General features: G+C 40.0%; 1 protein-coding gene across 1 annotated transcript in view; it reads right to left on the reverse strand.

Moving 5' to 3' along the window:
• The window catches only part of C14H2orf92 (chromosome 14 C2orf92 homolog), a gene marked incomplete at its 5' end in the record, with an annotated part of 33,830 nt that overhangs the window by 11,128 nt on the left and 4,267 nt on the right, over positions 1-18,435 (reverse strand). Inside the window, one exon of the mRNA XM_067704241.1 lies at positions 5,745-5,822. Within this exon, the coding sequence (XP_067560342.1) occupies positions 5,745-5,822 (78 nt within the window). The remainder of the gene's footprint in view (positions 1-5,744; positions 5,823-18,435) is intronic.

The raw sequence follows: 18,435 nt of genomic DNA on the forward strand, positions 1-18,435 counted from the left end.
ATACAGTAAGGTAGTGGACCAAAAGACAAAAGTAGTAAAATCATCTACCTCCACAATAAGTAGTTGAGGGATATACAAAACAAAAAGATATAAAATATGATGTTAACAACATTAAATATGGTGGGGGTGCAGGAGCGGAAATGCAGGATTATCAGAATGCATTCGAACTTAAGAGACCATCAACTTAAAATAATCATATATAGGGAATTCCCTGGCAGTCCAGTGGTTAGGACTCAGCGTTTCCACTGCAGGGGGCACAGGTTTGATCCCTGGTCGGGGAACTAAGATCCCACAAGCCACAGAGCATGGCCAAAAAAAATCATATATATATTATATTATATATGTTACAATAAATTTAAGAAGATTGAAATCATATCAAACATCTTTTCTGACCATAATGATAGGAAAAATCAACTACAAGAAAAAAACTGCCAAAAACATAAACATAAAAATTGCCAAAAATACACCCAACATGCACATAAACAACAAATAAGTCACTGAAGAAATTAAAGAGGAAATCAAAAAATACCCAGAGACAAATGAAAATGGAAACACAATGATCCAAAATCAATGGGATGCAGCAAAAGCAGTTCTAAGAGGGAAGTTTATAGCAACATTAGCCTACCTCAGGAAACAAGAAAAATCTCAAATAAACAATCTAACCTTACACCTAAGGAATTAGAAAAAGAACAAAAAATACCTAAAGTTAATAGAATAAAAGAAATAATAAAGATCAGAACAGAAATAAATGAAATAGAGACTTAAAAAGCAATAAAACAAGATTAATGAAATTAAGAGCTCATTCTTTGAAAACATAAACAAAATCGATAAACCGATAGCCAGACTCATCAAGAGAAAAAGAGAGGGCCCAAATAAATAAAATCAGAAATGAATTAGAAGTTACACTTGACACCACAGAAACACAAAGGATTATAAGAGATTACTATAAATAATTATATGCCAATAAAATGGACAACCTAGAAGAAATGGATAAATTCCTAGAAACATATAATCCCCCAAGACTGAATCAGGAAGAAGAAGAAAATCTGAACAGAACAGTTACCAGTAATAAAATTGAATCAGTAATTTAAAAAAAAAACAAAAAAAAAACCCTCCCAACAAGCAAAGTTCAGGACCAGATGGCTTCACAGGTGAATTTGATCAAATATTTCAAGAAGAGCTAAGCCTATCCTCCTCAAATTTTTCCAGAAAATTGCAGAAGAAGGAATGCTTCTGAACCCATCTATGATGCCAGCATCACCCTGATATGAAAACCAGATAGAGACACCACAAAAAAGGAAATTTATAGGCCAATATCAGTGATGAACATAGATGCGAAAATCCTCAACAAAATTAGCAAACTGAATACAACAATATATTAAACGGATCATACACCATGATCAAGTGGGATTTGTTCCAGAGATACAACAATGGTTCAATATCTGCATAAATGAATCAATGTGATACAGCACATTAACAAATTGAAGAATAAATACCATATGATCATCTCAATAGATGCAGAAATACCTTTTGACAAAATTCAACATCTCAACAAAGTGGGTGTAGAGGGAACATACCTCAACATAATAAAGGCCATATATGACAAGCCCACAGTTAACATCATACTCAATGGTGAAAAGCTGAAAGAATTGCCTCAAAGATCAGGAACAAGACAAGGATGCCTACTCTGTCCATGTTTATTCAACACAGTATTGGAAGTCCTAGCCAGAGAAATCAGACAAGAAAAAGAAATAAGAGGAATTCAGATTGGAAAGGAAGAAGTAAAACTGTCACTGTTTGCAGATGACATGATACTATATATAGAAAATCCTACACACACACCCCAAAAACTATTAAAACTAATAAATGAATTCAATAAAGTTGCAGAATACAAAATTAATATAGAGAAATCTGTTGCATTTTGTACAGTAACAAAGAACTATCAGAAAGTGAATTACAAAAACAATCCCATTTACAAATGCTTTAAAAAGAATAAAATACCTAGAAACAAATCTTACCAAGGAGGTAAAAGACTATACTTGGACAACTACAAGACTTTGATGAAACAAATTGAAGACAACATAAACAAACGGAAAGATATACCATGCAATCTACAGATTCACTGCAATCCCTATCAAAATACCAATGGCATTTTTCACAGAACTAGAACAAAGAATTCTAAAATTTGTATGGAAAAAAACGAAATATTGCCATTTGCAGCAAATGGATGGACCTAGAGATTATCATAATCAATGAAATAAGCCAGACAGAGAAAGACAAATATTATATCACTTAGATGTGGAATCGAAAAAACAATACAAACGAGCTTATTTACAAAACAGAAACAGACTCACAGACACAGAAAACAAACTTATGGTTACCAAAGGGGAAAAAGGTGGAGGAGGGATAAATTAGGAGCATGGGATTAATAGATACACACCACTATATGTAAAATAGATAAACAACAAGGATTTACTGTATAGTACAGGGAACTATATTCAATACCTTGTAATAACCTATAATGTAAAAGAACCAGGAAAAAAAAGTATATATATATATATATATATATAACTGAATCACTTTGCTGTACACCTGAAACTAATACAATATTGTAAATCAACTATACTTCAATCAATCAATCAATGAAATGAGGAAAAAATAAAATAAAATTTGGGCTTCCCTGGTGGTGCAGTGGTTGAGAGTCCACCTGCCGATGCAGGGGACACGGGTTCGTGCCCCGGTCCGGGAGGATCCCACATGCTGCGGAGCGGCTGAGCCCGTGAGCCATGGCCACTGAGCCTGTGTGTCTGGAGCCTGTGCTCCGCAACGGGAGAGGCCACAACAGTGAGAGGCCCACGTACTGCAAAAAAATAAAATAAAATAAAATAAAAATTGTATGAAAACACAAAAGACCCTGAACAGCCAAAACAATCTTGAGAAAGAAGAACAAAGCTGGAGTATCATGCTCCCTCATTTCAAACTATACTACAAAGCTACAGTACTGACATAAAAACAGACACAAAGACAAATGGAACAGAACAGAGAACCCCTAAATAAACCCACGCATTTATGGTCAATCTATGACAAAGGAGGCAAAAATATACAATGGAGAAAAGACAGCCTCTTTTTTTTTTTTAATAAATTCATTTATTTTATTTATTTTTGGCTGCTTTGGGTCTTCATTGCTGTGCACAGGCTTTCTCTAGTTGTGGTGAGCGAGGGCTACTCTTCATTGCGGTGCAGGGGCTTCTCCTTGCAGTGCTTCTCTTGTTGCAGAGCATGGGCTCTAGGAGCACGGGCTTCAGTAGTTGTGGCATGCAGGCTCAGTAGTTGTGGCTTGCAGGCTCTAGAGTGCAGGCTCAGTAGTTGTGGTGCATGGGCTTTGTTGCTCCACGGGTTGTGGGATCTTCCCAGACCAGGGCTCAAACCCGTGTCCCCTGCATTGGCAGGCGGATTCTTAACCACTGCGCCACCAGGGAAGCCCAAGACAGCCTCTTTAATAAATGGTGTTGGAAAAACTGGACAGTGACACATGCAAAAGAATCAAACTGGACTACTTTCTCACTCCATGAACAAAAATAAACTCAAAACAGATTAAAGACTTAAATATAAGACCTAAAACCATAAAACTCCTAGGAGAAAAAATAGGCAGTTAGCTCTTTGACACCAGTCTCAGCTATATGCCTCCTCAGGCAAGGGAAACAAAAGCAAGAGCAAACAAATGAGACCTAATCAAACTAAAAAGCTTTTGCAGAGCTTCCCTGGTGGCGCAGTGGTTGAGAGTCTGCCTGCCGATGCAGGGGACATGGGTTCGTGCCCCGGTCCGGAAAGATCCCACGTGCCGTGGAGCAGCTGGGCCCATGAGCCATGGCCGCTGAGCCTGTGCTCCGCAGCAGGAGAGGCCACAGCCGTGGGAGGCCCGCGTACCACAAAAAACAAACAAACAAAAAAAAGCTTTTGCACAGCAAAGGAAACTATCCACAAAATGAAAAAGCCACTTACTGAATGGGAGAAGACATTTGCAAATAACATATCTGAAAAGGGGTTAATATCCAAAATATACAAAGAACATATACACCTCAATATCAAACAAACAACCTGATTTTAAAATAAGCAGAAGACCTGGATAAACATCTTTTCCAAAGAGGACAGGCAGATGGCCAACAGACACAAGAAAGGATCCTCAACAGCACTGAACATCAGGGAAATGAAAATCAAAGCCATGATATCACCTCACATCTGTCAGAATGGCTATTACCAAAAAGACAAGTGATAACAACTGTTGGCAGGGATATGGAGAAAAGGGAACCCTTGAACACCGTTGGTGGAAATGTAAATTGGTGCAGCCACTATGGAAACAGTATGGAGGTTCCTCAAAAAATTTAAAATGGAACTATCATATGATACAGCAATTCCACTTCTGGATATTTCTCCAAAGAAAACAGCAACACTAATTTGAAAAGATGTATGCACCCCTATGTTCACTGCAGCATTATTTACAATAGCCAAGATATGGAAGCAACAGAAATGTCCATCAATAGAGGAATGGGACTTCCCTGGTGGTCCAGTGATTAAGACTCTGCGCTTCCAATGCAGGAGGTGCAGGTTTGGTCCCTGGTCGGAGAACTAAGATCCCACATGCTGTGGGGTGTGGCCAAAATAAAAAACAAGAACAAAATAGAGGAATGGATAAAGAAGATGTCATATATATATTTCACACACACACACACACACACACACACAAAAGTCTTACTCAGCCATAAAAAAGAATGAAATCTTGCCATTTGTGATTACATGGATGGACCTAGAGAGTATTAGGCTAAGTGAAATAAGTCAGACAGAGAAAGATAAATACTGTATGATTTTACTTACATGTGGAATCTAAAAAATGAAGCAAATGAAGAAACATAACAAAACAGAAACAGACTCATAAATACAGAGAACAAATTGGTGGTTGCCTGAGGGGAGGAGGCGTGGGAGGATGAGTGAAATAGATGAGGGAGATTAAGAGGAACAAACTTCCAGTTATAAAATAAATATGTCACAGGTATGTAATGTACTGCATAGGGAATATAGTCAATTATATTGTAATAACTTTGGCGACAGATAGTAACTAAACTTACTATGGTGATCATTTTGTAATGTATAAAAATATTGAACCACTAGGTTGTACACCTGAAACTAATATAATATTTTAAGTCAATTATACTTCAATTTTAAAAAGAACGTTTCTTGAATTTCAAGGGCAATACAGAAGATTAAATACACTGAAATATTCATTTATTGGTAGGGAGACCACAGAATGGCTTAGTAGAAACAGACAGGGTTGAAAAACTGCAGCTAATTCTGCAGCTTCGGGGTGAATCTGTCTAGGAAGTATGTGATAACAGCCTCACATTTCTGGAAAAAGAAATAAATTTATTTTTTATTCAACTTGTCTTAGAAAAAGAGAGAAAACTCTCAGCTTAAAATGACTCATAATTACTTGACTTTGGAAGAGCCAGCTTGTCAAATCAGGGTCAAGGAATTAACAACCACAGACAGAAAACCCTGGATAACATAGAGTTAATCTACTAAGGGGTTGTGTTTGCCTTGCTCTTTCATAGAGTTTTTTTTAAAAAAGATAGACTTGCCACTTGAACGCAAATGTTTACATTCCTTGTCTCTGTAGCACAAAAACGAAACCTAGAATCAGGAGTCACTATATATACTTACCATCAATATGGTCATAAGTTCTCATTTACCTAAAGATCTTTGGAGCGTTTGGAAGATGTTTTTCACGCGTGGTGGGTTGTGATTTTGGTCATTTGTTGGATTATTTTCTGTGGGAAAAAAATAAGCACAATTACCAAGTTTTGCCAAATACCGTCAGTTTCCAAGCTTTATTTCAACTTTAGAAAGCCACTAACTACGAGAAAGTAGCAGTCCATAACAAGAGCAAGCACAAGGAGCAAATCCCCCACGCATTTCCATGATGTGGACTCAATCCAAGCTGTCAGTCAGTAACACCCTGGGCCTGGTAAAGTCGTCTTCAATGAGTCCAGAAGCAAGAAATTTTGGCTTTGTGCTCAAGGAGAAGTCGAAGTTTTACATCTCCATAATTTCTTTGGGTGTTGTTTGTTTTGCTCTCAGGAGACTCTAGCATTGAAATGCACCTTTGATTATATGTTAACAGCACTTTATTGCTACACTGTTAACTGAGGACTAGATTCCCTTCAGTGGAGCTATGATCATTATGACCTTGAACTCTCCGCAGGCCTGGGCACACTTTTTCCAAGACACTTCACTTCTAAAGAGGATAATTTCCTCACCCCTCTTCCTAGCCGGCCCTCTGCCTTTCTTACCATTAATTCTGGTTTTTTGAAAGGTCACTACTGCTAAGGAAGAGGTACAGACAGGGTGGTCTGGGATTTCCTGGTCCCCACAGAGTAGCCTCAGAGCAGCTCCTGGTCTCTGAAGAGGGGCCTGGTCGGCCTTCTTGTCTTGTGGGGTGTCACCTTCACCACTGTATGCAGGGCCTCCTCAGGCCTCTTCTTTGTTCACCTACTCAAAACACCTTATCAAGCAGACCTGCCTCTCTTTTAATCTCCCAAAGCTCCATGCAAGTATAACCTAAAGCACTTTTAACATACTTTCAATTTTAGCATGTTTACGTCCAATGATTATTAATGAGACTGACTGTCTTACTAGCTGTGAGCTCTTGGAAGACAAGAATGCCCCATTTAGCTCTCCAGTTCCTGGCACAGTGCCAACCACAGGGAAGGAGCGCGACAGCTGGTCTTGAGTAAGAGAAGGAATCTTCAAGAATCTTGACTGCAACCTCATGAAAGACTCTGAGCCAGAACCACCGGCTAGGCCTGTCTGGTCGGCCAAGATTGCAGTAGTTTGAAGGCTGAAAGGCACTGGAGGGTCTGCTTCCTAGATGGCTCACAAGCTGTTGGCAGAAGGCCTCACCTCCTCATTGGCTGTAGGCAGGAGGGCTCAGTTCCCCATTACAGGGGCCTCCCCTTAGGACTGCTGGAGTGTCCTCACATGGCAGCTGACTTTCCTCTGAGTGAGCAATTAACCGAAGAGCCAGCCAGCCGGAAACCATAAGGTCTTTTACGACCTAATCTATGAAGTGGCACATCATCACTTCTGCCATATTCTGTTCATTAGAAGCAAATCACCAAGTCCAGCCCACAGTCAAGGGGACAGGGATGAAGCTCCGTCTTTCAGAGGGAGGGGTATCAAAGAATTTGTGGAGATATTTTAAAACCACAGCAGGAATAAAATTCCAAGGAAGACAGTTGAACAAAAAGGAAACATTCACTTGTGTCCATGTGAACATGAGGATTTTAATCAGCTACCTCTGCTTTGGGGCAAGAATTGTGGATGGAGAGAAGTGATACCCTTACAGAGGCATCTACGATCTGCAGGAAGCCTGGACCTGGGTATGCAACCTGTACCATTAAGCAGAGACCCCTGAAGGACTTCCAAGATATTAAGTTTAGCCACATGAAATTGGAGATCTTTGACCATTTTTGACCTACAAAAACAGTAAGATCAAATGAGTCTACCTAACAGTATAGTCCCAAGGGAGGATTTCTAGTCTACATATTTCTTCTAATTTGGAGGCTCCTAGAAACCCAACATCACGGATTATCAAGATAAGTGTGATGATCAATTTGTAATGTGATCCTTTGTTAACAAAGAAAATATGGAATTGGCTTCAAGCCAAATTTAGATCGATCGCTGCATGCCTTGGGGATCTGGGAAGACAGAGGAAAATAAATCCATTTTGTGCTTAGGAAGTGGTCAAGCATCGAGTAAAGCTCCGAGAAGGGAGAAAAAGCAATAAGGCTGATGACCGAAGGACACTTTTCGAGAAGGTGATGTCATTTTTGGGAACATGCAAAAGTCCTAGAGAAATCTACCAACATGGCCAGTTGGGACATGCCACAAAGTCTGCGAGGGAATGGTATACTTTTTCCAGGGGACCAAGCTCAGTGGGGTATCAGGGACTCCAGGCCCCCTCCAGTGTCATAACCAGGGTGGGGAGGGGGACAGGAATACTCACTGTCAGCATCTGTATTTGACAGTTCTTTCATACAGCAACTACTTGAAAGGAAAATGCTACCCTCCCTGTTCTCCACTGGCAACGTTTCGAGCACATCAGCAGCACAGGTGGAACCCACTCAGCAGAAGACAGAAGGAGGTCTTGCCCTGGGTACACTGGGCATCTGGTCTAGTGAGAAAATCTAAGGACCAGTCATAAGAACTGCAAATTATTGTTCAATGTGGTGTCTGTGAAACTCTTTCTGCCTAAAAGTTCTTCCAGGTGTCCTTAAAAGGGATACAAATTATGCAAGTGTAACTGGTGTGTCTTACAGGCATTCAAACAGCGGCACTGTCTCCTACTAGCTGCTTGACCTCCGGCAACTTACTTAACTTCAGTATCTACATGTGGAAAATGGGGGCATAGTAATAATGATGCTACACACATAGGACTGCTGTGGGCATTAAATAGTGTAGTTGAAAACTCCTTTGGTACTCAGTGCTCACTGTACATTAATTTTATCATTATAACAGTGATTATTATTTTTTCAGAATGTACCATTCACTCATTCATTCACACATTTATTCCTTTAGCAAATCTTATTAAGCTCCTACCTTATATCAGACCCTTAACTCCTCAGCCCTGGGGAAAGACAGTCTAGTGAATGCAACAGTTATTGTTATGATTTGTCTTATGGTCATTTCAGCATATGTACTAGAAGGATGATTACCAGTAAATTTAAAGGGGGAAATAGACAGTCCTAAATACAATAAGGCATTCAGTAGAATATAATGTATGCAGAGAAAAGGTGGAGGTTATAAATTAATTCTGATGTTAAAAAAACAAACATTTTGTCCTGGTTCCTATGAAGGAAAATAGCAGTTCCTTATTTGAAAGCAATTAACAGAAGGAATTGCTTTACAAATCAAAAGACCAAGCTAGAGAGTAAGCTGTGTGTCCCCCAAGTAGATCACTTAATTACATTTAAACAATGAACAATTGTGTTTATTATTCAGGGTGTCCTAGTACTATAACGTGCACTCCTGGACAGGCCACACCTAACATTTGCAGGGACTAGCGCAAGAGTACAGATGGAGACACACCCATCATATGTATCAATATTTAAAAGTTCTAAATTGTGACTTGGTCTGCATTCCCACACAAGGACTTGCAGCCCACTGCTTCCTTGGTGGCTAAAGGAACCCCACTTCCCAGGATACACTGAAGCAGGACAGAAGCTGGAACCAGGCCCAGGACTCCTGAATAGTGACTGGACACACCAAATCTCCCTATGATCAAGTGGGATTTATTCTAGGAATGCAAGGTTTGTTCAATATTAGGAAATCCATTAATATCATATACAATACTAGTAGACTTAAGGGAAAAATTAAATCATATGAATAGTTACAAAGATCCTGACAAAATTCAACACCCATGCCTGTTTTTAAAAACACACAAGTAGGGTTTCTCTGGTGGCGCAGTGGTTAAGAATCCGCCTGCCAATGCAGGGGACACGGGTTTGAGCCCTGGTCCAGGAAGATCCCACATGCCACATAGCAGCTAAGCCCGTGCACCACAACTACTGAGCCTGCGCTCTAGAGCCCGTGAGCCACAACTACTGAGCCCATGTACCACAACTACTGAAGCCCGCGCACCTAGAGCCTGTGCTTCACAACAAGAGAAGCTACCGCAATGAGAAGCCTGTGCACCACAACAAAGAGTAGCCCCCGCTCGCCACAACTAGAGAAAGCCCACGTGCAGCAACGAACACCCAACACAGCCAAAAATAAATAAATTAAATATTTTTTTTAAAAAAAATGCAAGCAAAGAGAAATTGACAGATACATTCTCAATGTGAATATATGTACACATATGTATATATGTATGTATGTATGCATTTATGTGTGTGTATATGTATGTACCTTAGTCATCTTAGTTCTATAACCAGCGTCTAAATCAGGAAACACTAAAGGCATTTCCTCTAAGAGCAGGAACAAGGCAGGATGCCCACTGCATCTCCACTAGTACTCAAGATTGTCCTAGAGGTATTAGCATAGACGATTAGACATGATAAAGAAATCAGCAGCACAAATAATTGGTAAAGTAAAACTATTTCCATTTTCAGATGATATAATGGCATAACCTAGAATTGCATGAGGTGGTCGAATATAAAATTAATATACAGAGCTTCCCTGGTGGCGCAGTGGTGGAGAATCTGCCTGCCAATGCAGGGGACACGCGTTCGAGCCCTGGTCCGGGAAGATCCCACATGCCACAGAGCGGCTGGGCCCGTGAGCCACAATTACTGAGCCTGCGCGTCTGGAGCCTGTGCTCTGCAACAAGAGAGGCTGCGACAGTGAGAGGCCTGCGCACCGCGATGAAGAGTGGCCCCCGCTTGCCATAACTAGAGAAAGCCCTTGCACAGAAACGAAGACCCAACACAGCCAAAAATAATAAATAAATAAATAAATTTTTTAAATAAATAAATTAATAAAATTAATATAAAGAAGTCAATTGCCTTTCTACACCAAAACACTAATTAGGTAGAGGATATAATGGTAGGGAAACCCCCCTTTACAATGACACAGAAGATTAAATTACTTAGGAATAAACTTAAGATATGTACAAAATCTACATGAGGAAAACTTTAACACACACTGAAAGAGCTCAAAGTAAACTTAAAGAAATTGGAAAAACCTCCCCTTTTCTAGGATAGGTTTGACTTACTACCCATTTCCCCAAAGTGAAATTGCATTATAAATTGCAAGCAGTGCCAATAAAAACACCAACAGGTTTCTAATCAAGTTAGACAAGTTAATACTAAAGTTCATGGGGAAAACAAACATGCAAAAATAACCAGGAAAACACTGAAAAAACAAAAACTGCCCAAAGGGGACTAGTCCCGCAAGACATGAAAGCATACTGTCTCAGCCTCTGTAATGAAAACAGTGTAGTACTGTCGTGTTCAGAGACCAATAGACCAGTGTTTAGACTAGAAAGCCCAGGAAAAGACCCAGTACTTATGGGAATTCAGTATACGATAAAGGGGGCTTCTCGGGTCACTGGAGCAAAGATGGACTTTTTAATAAATGGTGTTGGGACAAATGGGTAGCCATTTCACAGAAAAATGGGATGATGTGGACTGTGTTGATGAAGCCATTCTAGCCCATGTGTGGTCCTCAGCACAAAAGCATCCTCTCACTTCTCCCAGCGGAGACTCAGGCACCAAAGAGATGCCCAACTATATTTAATTTATGATTATCATGCAATTTACAGAAGGAAATGTGTACTGTAAATTCAGGGATACTAGAAGTATTCATTTTAAAGAGACTTCTGTGGTAAATTGATCTCTGAAAACCATCTCAGCCAATGGTTCCAAACACCAGGGGCTGGTATCTGGCCAACCGTATCCAAGTCACTCAGAGAATATGCAAAGATGTGCAGAACCTGGACTCCGCTTCTAGAGATTCTTGGTGGGTTCCAAGAATACGGATTTTTAATAAGCTCTTTCCATTCCACATCCTCTTCCCCATGGCTGATGCACAGTTGGGCTTGGGAACCACTGACCTAGTTCCTATTCCTGCACCCAGGAAAGACCACATATTCACCAACTCAGACAGTGACATATTTGGCCTTTTTGTTTTGTTTTGTTTTTTGGCCACACTGCATGGCTTTCAGGATCTTAGTTCCCTGACCAGGGATCAAACTCATGCCCCCTGCAGTGGAAGCACTGAGTCCTAACCACTGGACGGCAGGGAATTCCCTATTTTTCTTTTTAAATTTTTATATCTGTCTAGGGAAGAAATGATGCATGGGATTCTAGTTCCTCATCCTGAGGAACTAGTTCCTCTTCAGAGCCCATTTGCTTCCATCATAATCGGATCTGAGATGAGCCTTTGCTTTGATGGAGAGAGCGCCTCTGGGGTACCACTTCCAGAAAGTGCTCAGCCCCTCACTAGCCCCGTCCCCCAGGGGTAGGGGAGAGACTTCACTGTTCAGTTTGGGAGAGGGATTCAGGTGCCTGTTACTGGCTCCTTTCTCCTTGCCTCTGTCTCTCTGTCTCTATCCCTCTGCACAGAGCAAACGTTTTGATCTGCTCCTCTATGCTGTGAATTTTACAAAAGCAAACTCTCTCACGGAGGGGGTTTGGAGAAGGCAAGGGTATCCTAAACCTTACCAGTGACTGGAGCACTCTTCCTAGTTCCAGGTGAAGCACCCACATTAGCCAGCCAAGTATTCCTGGAGAGAATTGTCTGAGCTCCATCTGCTGGACCCTTAGCTTAGTCTCACATTTGGTTCTGAACTCAGGCAAGAGGAAGAAGAGGTATCACTTATTGACCCCTAACTCCAATTTTATCTATTTGCATTTACTATTATTGGAAATTCTGTCCATGCTGCCAAAGAAAAATTCTGATTCAGAATTCCCATCAACATTGGCTCCTGTGATGATAAAACACATGAAAACAAATTGAAAAATTTTTATCAGTACACCCTTACAAGCCCCTTGGGCCCATATTTTCAGTGTTTTTTAAATTCTTTTTCTTTATGGTTTATCACAGGGTATTGAATATAGTTCCCTGTGCTATACAGTAGGACCTCGTTGTTTATCCATCCTATATATACTAGTTTGCATCTGCTAATCCCAAACTCCTAATCCAGTGTTGAAATGCTAACATAGAATTCAACTTGTACTTGGAAATGTGTGTTTGAAAGTTTATATGTTATTGTAGAGTGAAGCACCAACTAATTGCTGATTGCAGAGGCTGGAGCCCAGGCAGATGCTGTGGGAAAGGAACCTCAGGAGTTGGAATTCACATCTGTATGCAGTATTCCAACAAGTTCTCACTCCTCTGCTACCCAGGCACTAATGTACTCTGCTGACAATTTCTGATTCCCATTTCTATCCTTATGACCTGTGATCGAATACCTGCCTTAATTCTCAAAGTGTTACTTAAAACATAATAATGATATGAAGCTGCTTTAAAGGGAAGAGTGTGTTCATCACTTTTGTTATTTCTACGGCTGGGCCTAGGGCAAGTGATTTTTTTTGTCCTTGGTCTTATCGTGGAATGAGGTACTAAAGACTGCACCAGCTCTCACCCAGGGCTGAGATTGGCCTCAAACCAGGTCACGCACGTGGAAGTATAAAGCGTGTTTGGTGGAAAGTTATTACACCGCTCGGGGCTCCCGGTGTAAGAAACGGTATAAACACCATTTGCAATTCCAGTCCCTGTCCTCTGAATAGCCTCCAGAGAGTAAGAACCTGTCGGACACATGAAGTTGAGGGATTTCCCCAAAATAGAAGGATAGTTACACTTTCATCTTGGAGGTTATAGAGAGGATTTCAGACAATTCTTTCCTTCATATCTCTATTTGTCTTTGCTGCACAAGTAGCTGTTTTAAAGAACGGTAAAATGATAACTTAGTACCTATAATACAGTACATAGGCCTATAGAAAAGTGTGCTCTTAAAGAGTTTTAAAGACATATACTTGCTTTCTTTTGTGTCTCTCTTTGTAATTGTTTTGCCTGCTGTTCTTCTTGTTTCTTCTAGAATTTAATCTCAAGTGAAGTAAATACAGGCATATTAATACCAGCAGTGGAGACCTGATATTTTTCCCTGTAAAGCAGTCTATAAATACAGTGAATAAATAATACAAACTCAACTAATATGTGAAATTACACTCTAAAATTCCTTCTCTGGGGAAGAGAAATTCCAATAACATAAATCATTTCTGAAAAATTTTGATTCCACTAGATGTCCGGGGCAGTAAACATTGCCCACTAAAGATATGTAGCTAGAAACTTTGTCCCAAATCTCATGATATGTAGTGTCATAATTTTCCTTCTTATTCGTGCTGTCATTCTGACCCATCTCTGAGACTTTCCCCAGGATGGCCCATAAATATGGGTGAAGGCCGGAGGGTAAAAATAAAGCAAAACAGAGTTTTAGTCAGAAAGCTCTTTGTTTATAAACTGTTCCTAATTTTTCACGATTACATTTTTTGAACTATATTAATTTCTCCTTCCCTTTTAAAGTTTTCAGTCTTCTACTATTCCCTGGGGACAGCAGTTTTGTTTGTCCTTCTCAGTTTACTTTGAAAAGCAACAGAAAATAATCATCACAAATTCCATTCATTTTGTGTATATTCTGAGTCCTTTTTCAAAGGTTGTTGGTATACTGGTGGGTGGTCTACTCGCCTGATGGAATAAATGCTGACAATAAGGACACAAAAAGTTTAACCATTACTTCACTCATTCAAGATGGTGAGTTCTCACATCCCCTTCCTTGATGAATGCGTTGACCTACAAGTTCCTGAACTGTTGCTCAGAGAGAAATTGGCAAGTTTATCAGTGGCCCACCAATGCCAAGGCCAACACTGGCCTGGCACTGGGTGGGTCAGTAGGCCTAGGGGGGTGATGGGATCCTTCTAAACCCTGCACCAGCCACCCAACTTCAGATGCAGCCACTCCCCTTCCACACATGTGGGGCTGGATTCAGAGACACAGAGCACCTGCCAAGAAGAGAAAAGTGTTCTCATTCCTAGATGGGAATTCCTGAAAGCGTGGATAGTGGGACTGCAAGAGCTATGTGCATCCGTTCATTCATTCAGTTATGGTCACTGACCACCAATCAATCAGCCAGACAGTACCGATCTCTTTTTTTTTTTTTTTTTGTGGTACGCAGGCCTCTCACTGCTGTGGCCTCTCCCGTTGCGGAGCACAGGCTCCGGACACACAGGCTCAGTGGCCATGGCTCACGGGCCCAGCCGCTCCGCAGCATGTGGGATCCTCCCGGACCGGGGCACGAACCCGTGTCCCCTGCATCGGCAGGCGGACTCTCAACCACTGCGCCACCAGGGAAGCCCTTGAAGCCTCTTTAACAGCACACATGGAAGAAGGGCAAACCCAGAATTCCTGAAATGCTTTTTCTGCATCAGTTCACATGATCATGTGGTTTTGTATTTCATTCTGTTAATGTAGTCTATTACATTGATTGATTTTCCTATGTTGAACGATGCTTGCATTCCAGGAATAAATCCCACTTGGTCTGGTGTATAATCCTTTTAATACGATGTTGGGTTCGGTTTTCTAGCATTTTGTTGGGGAATTTTGCATTTATATGTACAACTGATATTGCTCTGTAGTTTTCTTAAAACGTCTTTGTCTGGCTTTGGTATCAGGGTATACTGGCCTCTTAGAACTAGTTAGGAAGTGCTTCCTCCTCTTCAATTTTTTGGAAGAGTTAGAGAAGCATTAGTGTTAGCTCATTTATATGTCTGGTAGCATTCACCAGTGAAGCAACTTGAATCTGGGCTCTTCCTTGTTAGGAGGTTTTGATTACTGATTCAGTCTCTTTGTTTATTACAAGTCTATTCCAATTTTCTATTTCTTCTGAATCAGTTTTGGTAGTTTGTGTGTTTCTAGAAATGTGCTCATTTCTTCTAAGTTATCCAGTTTTTTGGCATATGATTGTTCATAGTATTCTCTTATAATCCCTTTTATTTCTGTGATTATAGTAATGTCCCCACAATTCTTAACTAATAATTGAGGCTTCTCTCTTTTTTTCTCATTCAATCTAGCTAAAGATTTGTTAGTTTTGTTATCTTTTTAAGGAACCAACCTTTGGTTTCATTGATTTTCTCTATTGTTTTTCTATTCTCTGTTTCATGTATTTCCATTCTATTCTTTATCATCTTCTTCATCCTGCTAGCTTTGAATTTAGTTTGCTATTGTTTTTCTTATTTCTCAAAGTATACAGATAGGTTATTTGTTTGAGATCTTTCTTATTTTTAATGTATGCATTTATAGTTATAAATTTCCCTCTTAGCATTGTTTTTGCTGCATAAGTTTTGGTATGTCGTATTTGATTTTCATTCATCTCAAGGTAATTTCTAATTTCTTATTGGTTATTTAAGAGTCTGTTGCTTTATTTCCACATATTTGTGTATTTTCTAGTTTTCCCTCTGTTGTAAACTTCTAGTTTCATTCCATTGGGATCAAGAAAGATACTTCATATGATTTATATCTTCTTCAATTTATTCAGAGTTGTTTTGTGGCCAACATATGGAGAACATTCTACGAGCACTTGATAAGAATGTATTTTCTGCTGTTGTTGGGTGGCGTGTTCTGTATATGCTTGTTAGGTCTAATTGGTTTATACTGTTGGTCAAGTCTTCTATTTCCTTATTATCTTTCTAGTCCTATGTGTTATTGAGAATGGGTTACTGTCTCCAACTATTATTGTAGAACTATTTCTTTATTCAATTCTGTCCATTATTGGTTCATATATTTGGGGGTTCTGTTGCTGTGTGATATGTGTTTATAGTTGTTATATCTTCTTTCTGTGTTGAACCCTTATCAATATATAACGTCCTTGTCTTTTGTAAACTTTTTTATTTGAAATCTATTTTGCTGGAAAATAAGATAGCTACTCTTTATTTTTTTCCTTATGGCTTTGAGTTACTGTCTAGTATTGTTTCATTTCGGTCTGAAGTATTCCCTTTAGTATTTCTAACAGGGCAGATCTCTTAGCTTATATTTATCTGAAAATGTCTTAATTTCTCCTCCATGATCAAAGAATAGTTTTGTCAGATGTAGAATTCTTGGTTGACAGTACTTTTCTTTCAGGACTTTAAATATGTCATATCACTGCTTCTGGCTTCCATGATTTTTGTGTTGAAATCGGCCATTAATCGTATTGAGGATCCCTTGTACATAATGTCGCTTCTCTCTTTCATGCTGACAAGATTGTCTTTTGATTTCAACAGTTTGACTATAATGTGCTCTAGTGTCGGTCTCTTCCATTTACCTTGCCTGGAGTTTGTAGAGCTTCTTGGATGTGTATAATCATCAGATTTGGGAAGTTTTGGAGCATTATTTCCTCAAATATGTTCTCTGTCGTTTGCTCGCTTCTCCTTCTGGGACTTCTAAAACGTATATATTGGTACTCTTGATGGTGTCTCACAGCCCCTCATGCTCTGTTTATTCATTTCATTTTTTTCTTTCTGCTCCTCAGACTGGATAATTTCAAGTGTCCCAGGTCAAAGTCAGGGATCCTTAATTCTGCCTGTTCAAACCTGCTGTCACATCCCTCCAGTGAGTTTTTCGTTTCACTTACTGTACTTTTCAACTTCCGAATTTCTCTTTGGCTCATTTTTCTAACTTCTATTTCTTTACTGATATTCCTACTTTGTCCAAACATTGTTTTCTTTATTTCCTTCTTTGTCCATCATTTCCTTTACTGATTAAATATATTAAAGACTGTCGATCTAATATCTTTGATGAATAATTCCAGTGCCTAGGCTTCCTCAGGGATGGGTTCTTACTATTTCTTTTTTTTTTTTTTCCTGTGAATGGGCCATACTGTCCTGTTTCTTTGTATGTTTCATAATTTTTTTTGTTGAGAGCTACACATTCTATTTGGGTAACTTTGGAAATCTCATTCTCCCACTCCTCAGGGATGGACAGTTTCGGCTTGTTGAGGGCTGGAACCATGCATTTGTGACTTCTCCAAACTATTCTGGCAAAGTGTGTATTCCTTACTGTGTATGGGTGCTGAATTTCCAGTTTGTTACGTCTGCAGTCACTCGGTGGCCTGACAAAGGTTTCCGTAAGTGTCTATATTTCAAAAGGAGAAAAACAAAAAATACTGTCTTTTTAATCTCTTTGACAGAATTTCTTGGAAGTTCTTTAGGTCATGATAGTGAAACTATCATGTGAAATGGCCAGCCTCAGTGCCAGCCCTCAGTGGTCAAAGGCAGTGATCAACACACACCCAGATTCTGGCACCAGGAAGCCACACTGAGGATGTGGGCTGCAAAACACTTGGCTACCTGCCATGGGGCTGGGGGATGGAGAATGGTAGGATCTACATGGAACACTGAAATTCACTAAAATTTACCAACCTCTTCATCAAGCTCTTTACTGGACTATGCAAATGTTCATCTCTTGTTCCAAAATAGTTGCTTAAGATAGATCTTGCCAGCTCAGTTCTATCTTCGGTGAAGAGATGTATTCCTGGAGCTTCGTACCCAACCATCTTCTATCTAGGCCTTGGTTTTTCTCAAGTTTACCTGGGAGGCTTGGAATAGATCAATGAGTCCCAGCCTAGAATCACCTGGAGAGCTTTAAAAACTACTGATGCAAAGGTAGATTTCCCATGTCAGGAAATCTGATCACGTGTCTCTTTTTAACAATCTCCCAGGGGATTCTCATGCTCAGTTAGGGCTGAGGACCTGGGAGAAGGTCTATCTCAGCCTCAGGGCCTCACCATCTCTACCACATGCAGAATTCGACTGGGGACCTCAACTAGGCAGATGTGATGCAGCTGGTCTGAGCTGGGATCTGACACTGCTTTTCCAATAGATCCTAGACGGCGGCCCTGCTGCTGCTACA

Source organism: Pseudorca crassidens, chromosome 14 (assembly GCF_039906515.1).
Source record: "Pseudorca crassidens isolate mPseCra1 chromosome 14, mPseCra1.hap1, whole genome shotgun sequence".
In the NCBI taxonomy this organism is placed as follows: domain Eukaryota; kingdom Metazoa; phylum Chordata; class Mammalia; order Artiodactyla; family Delphinidae; genus Pseudorca; species Pseudorca crassidens.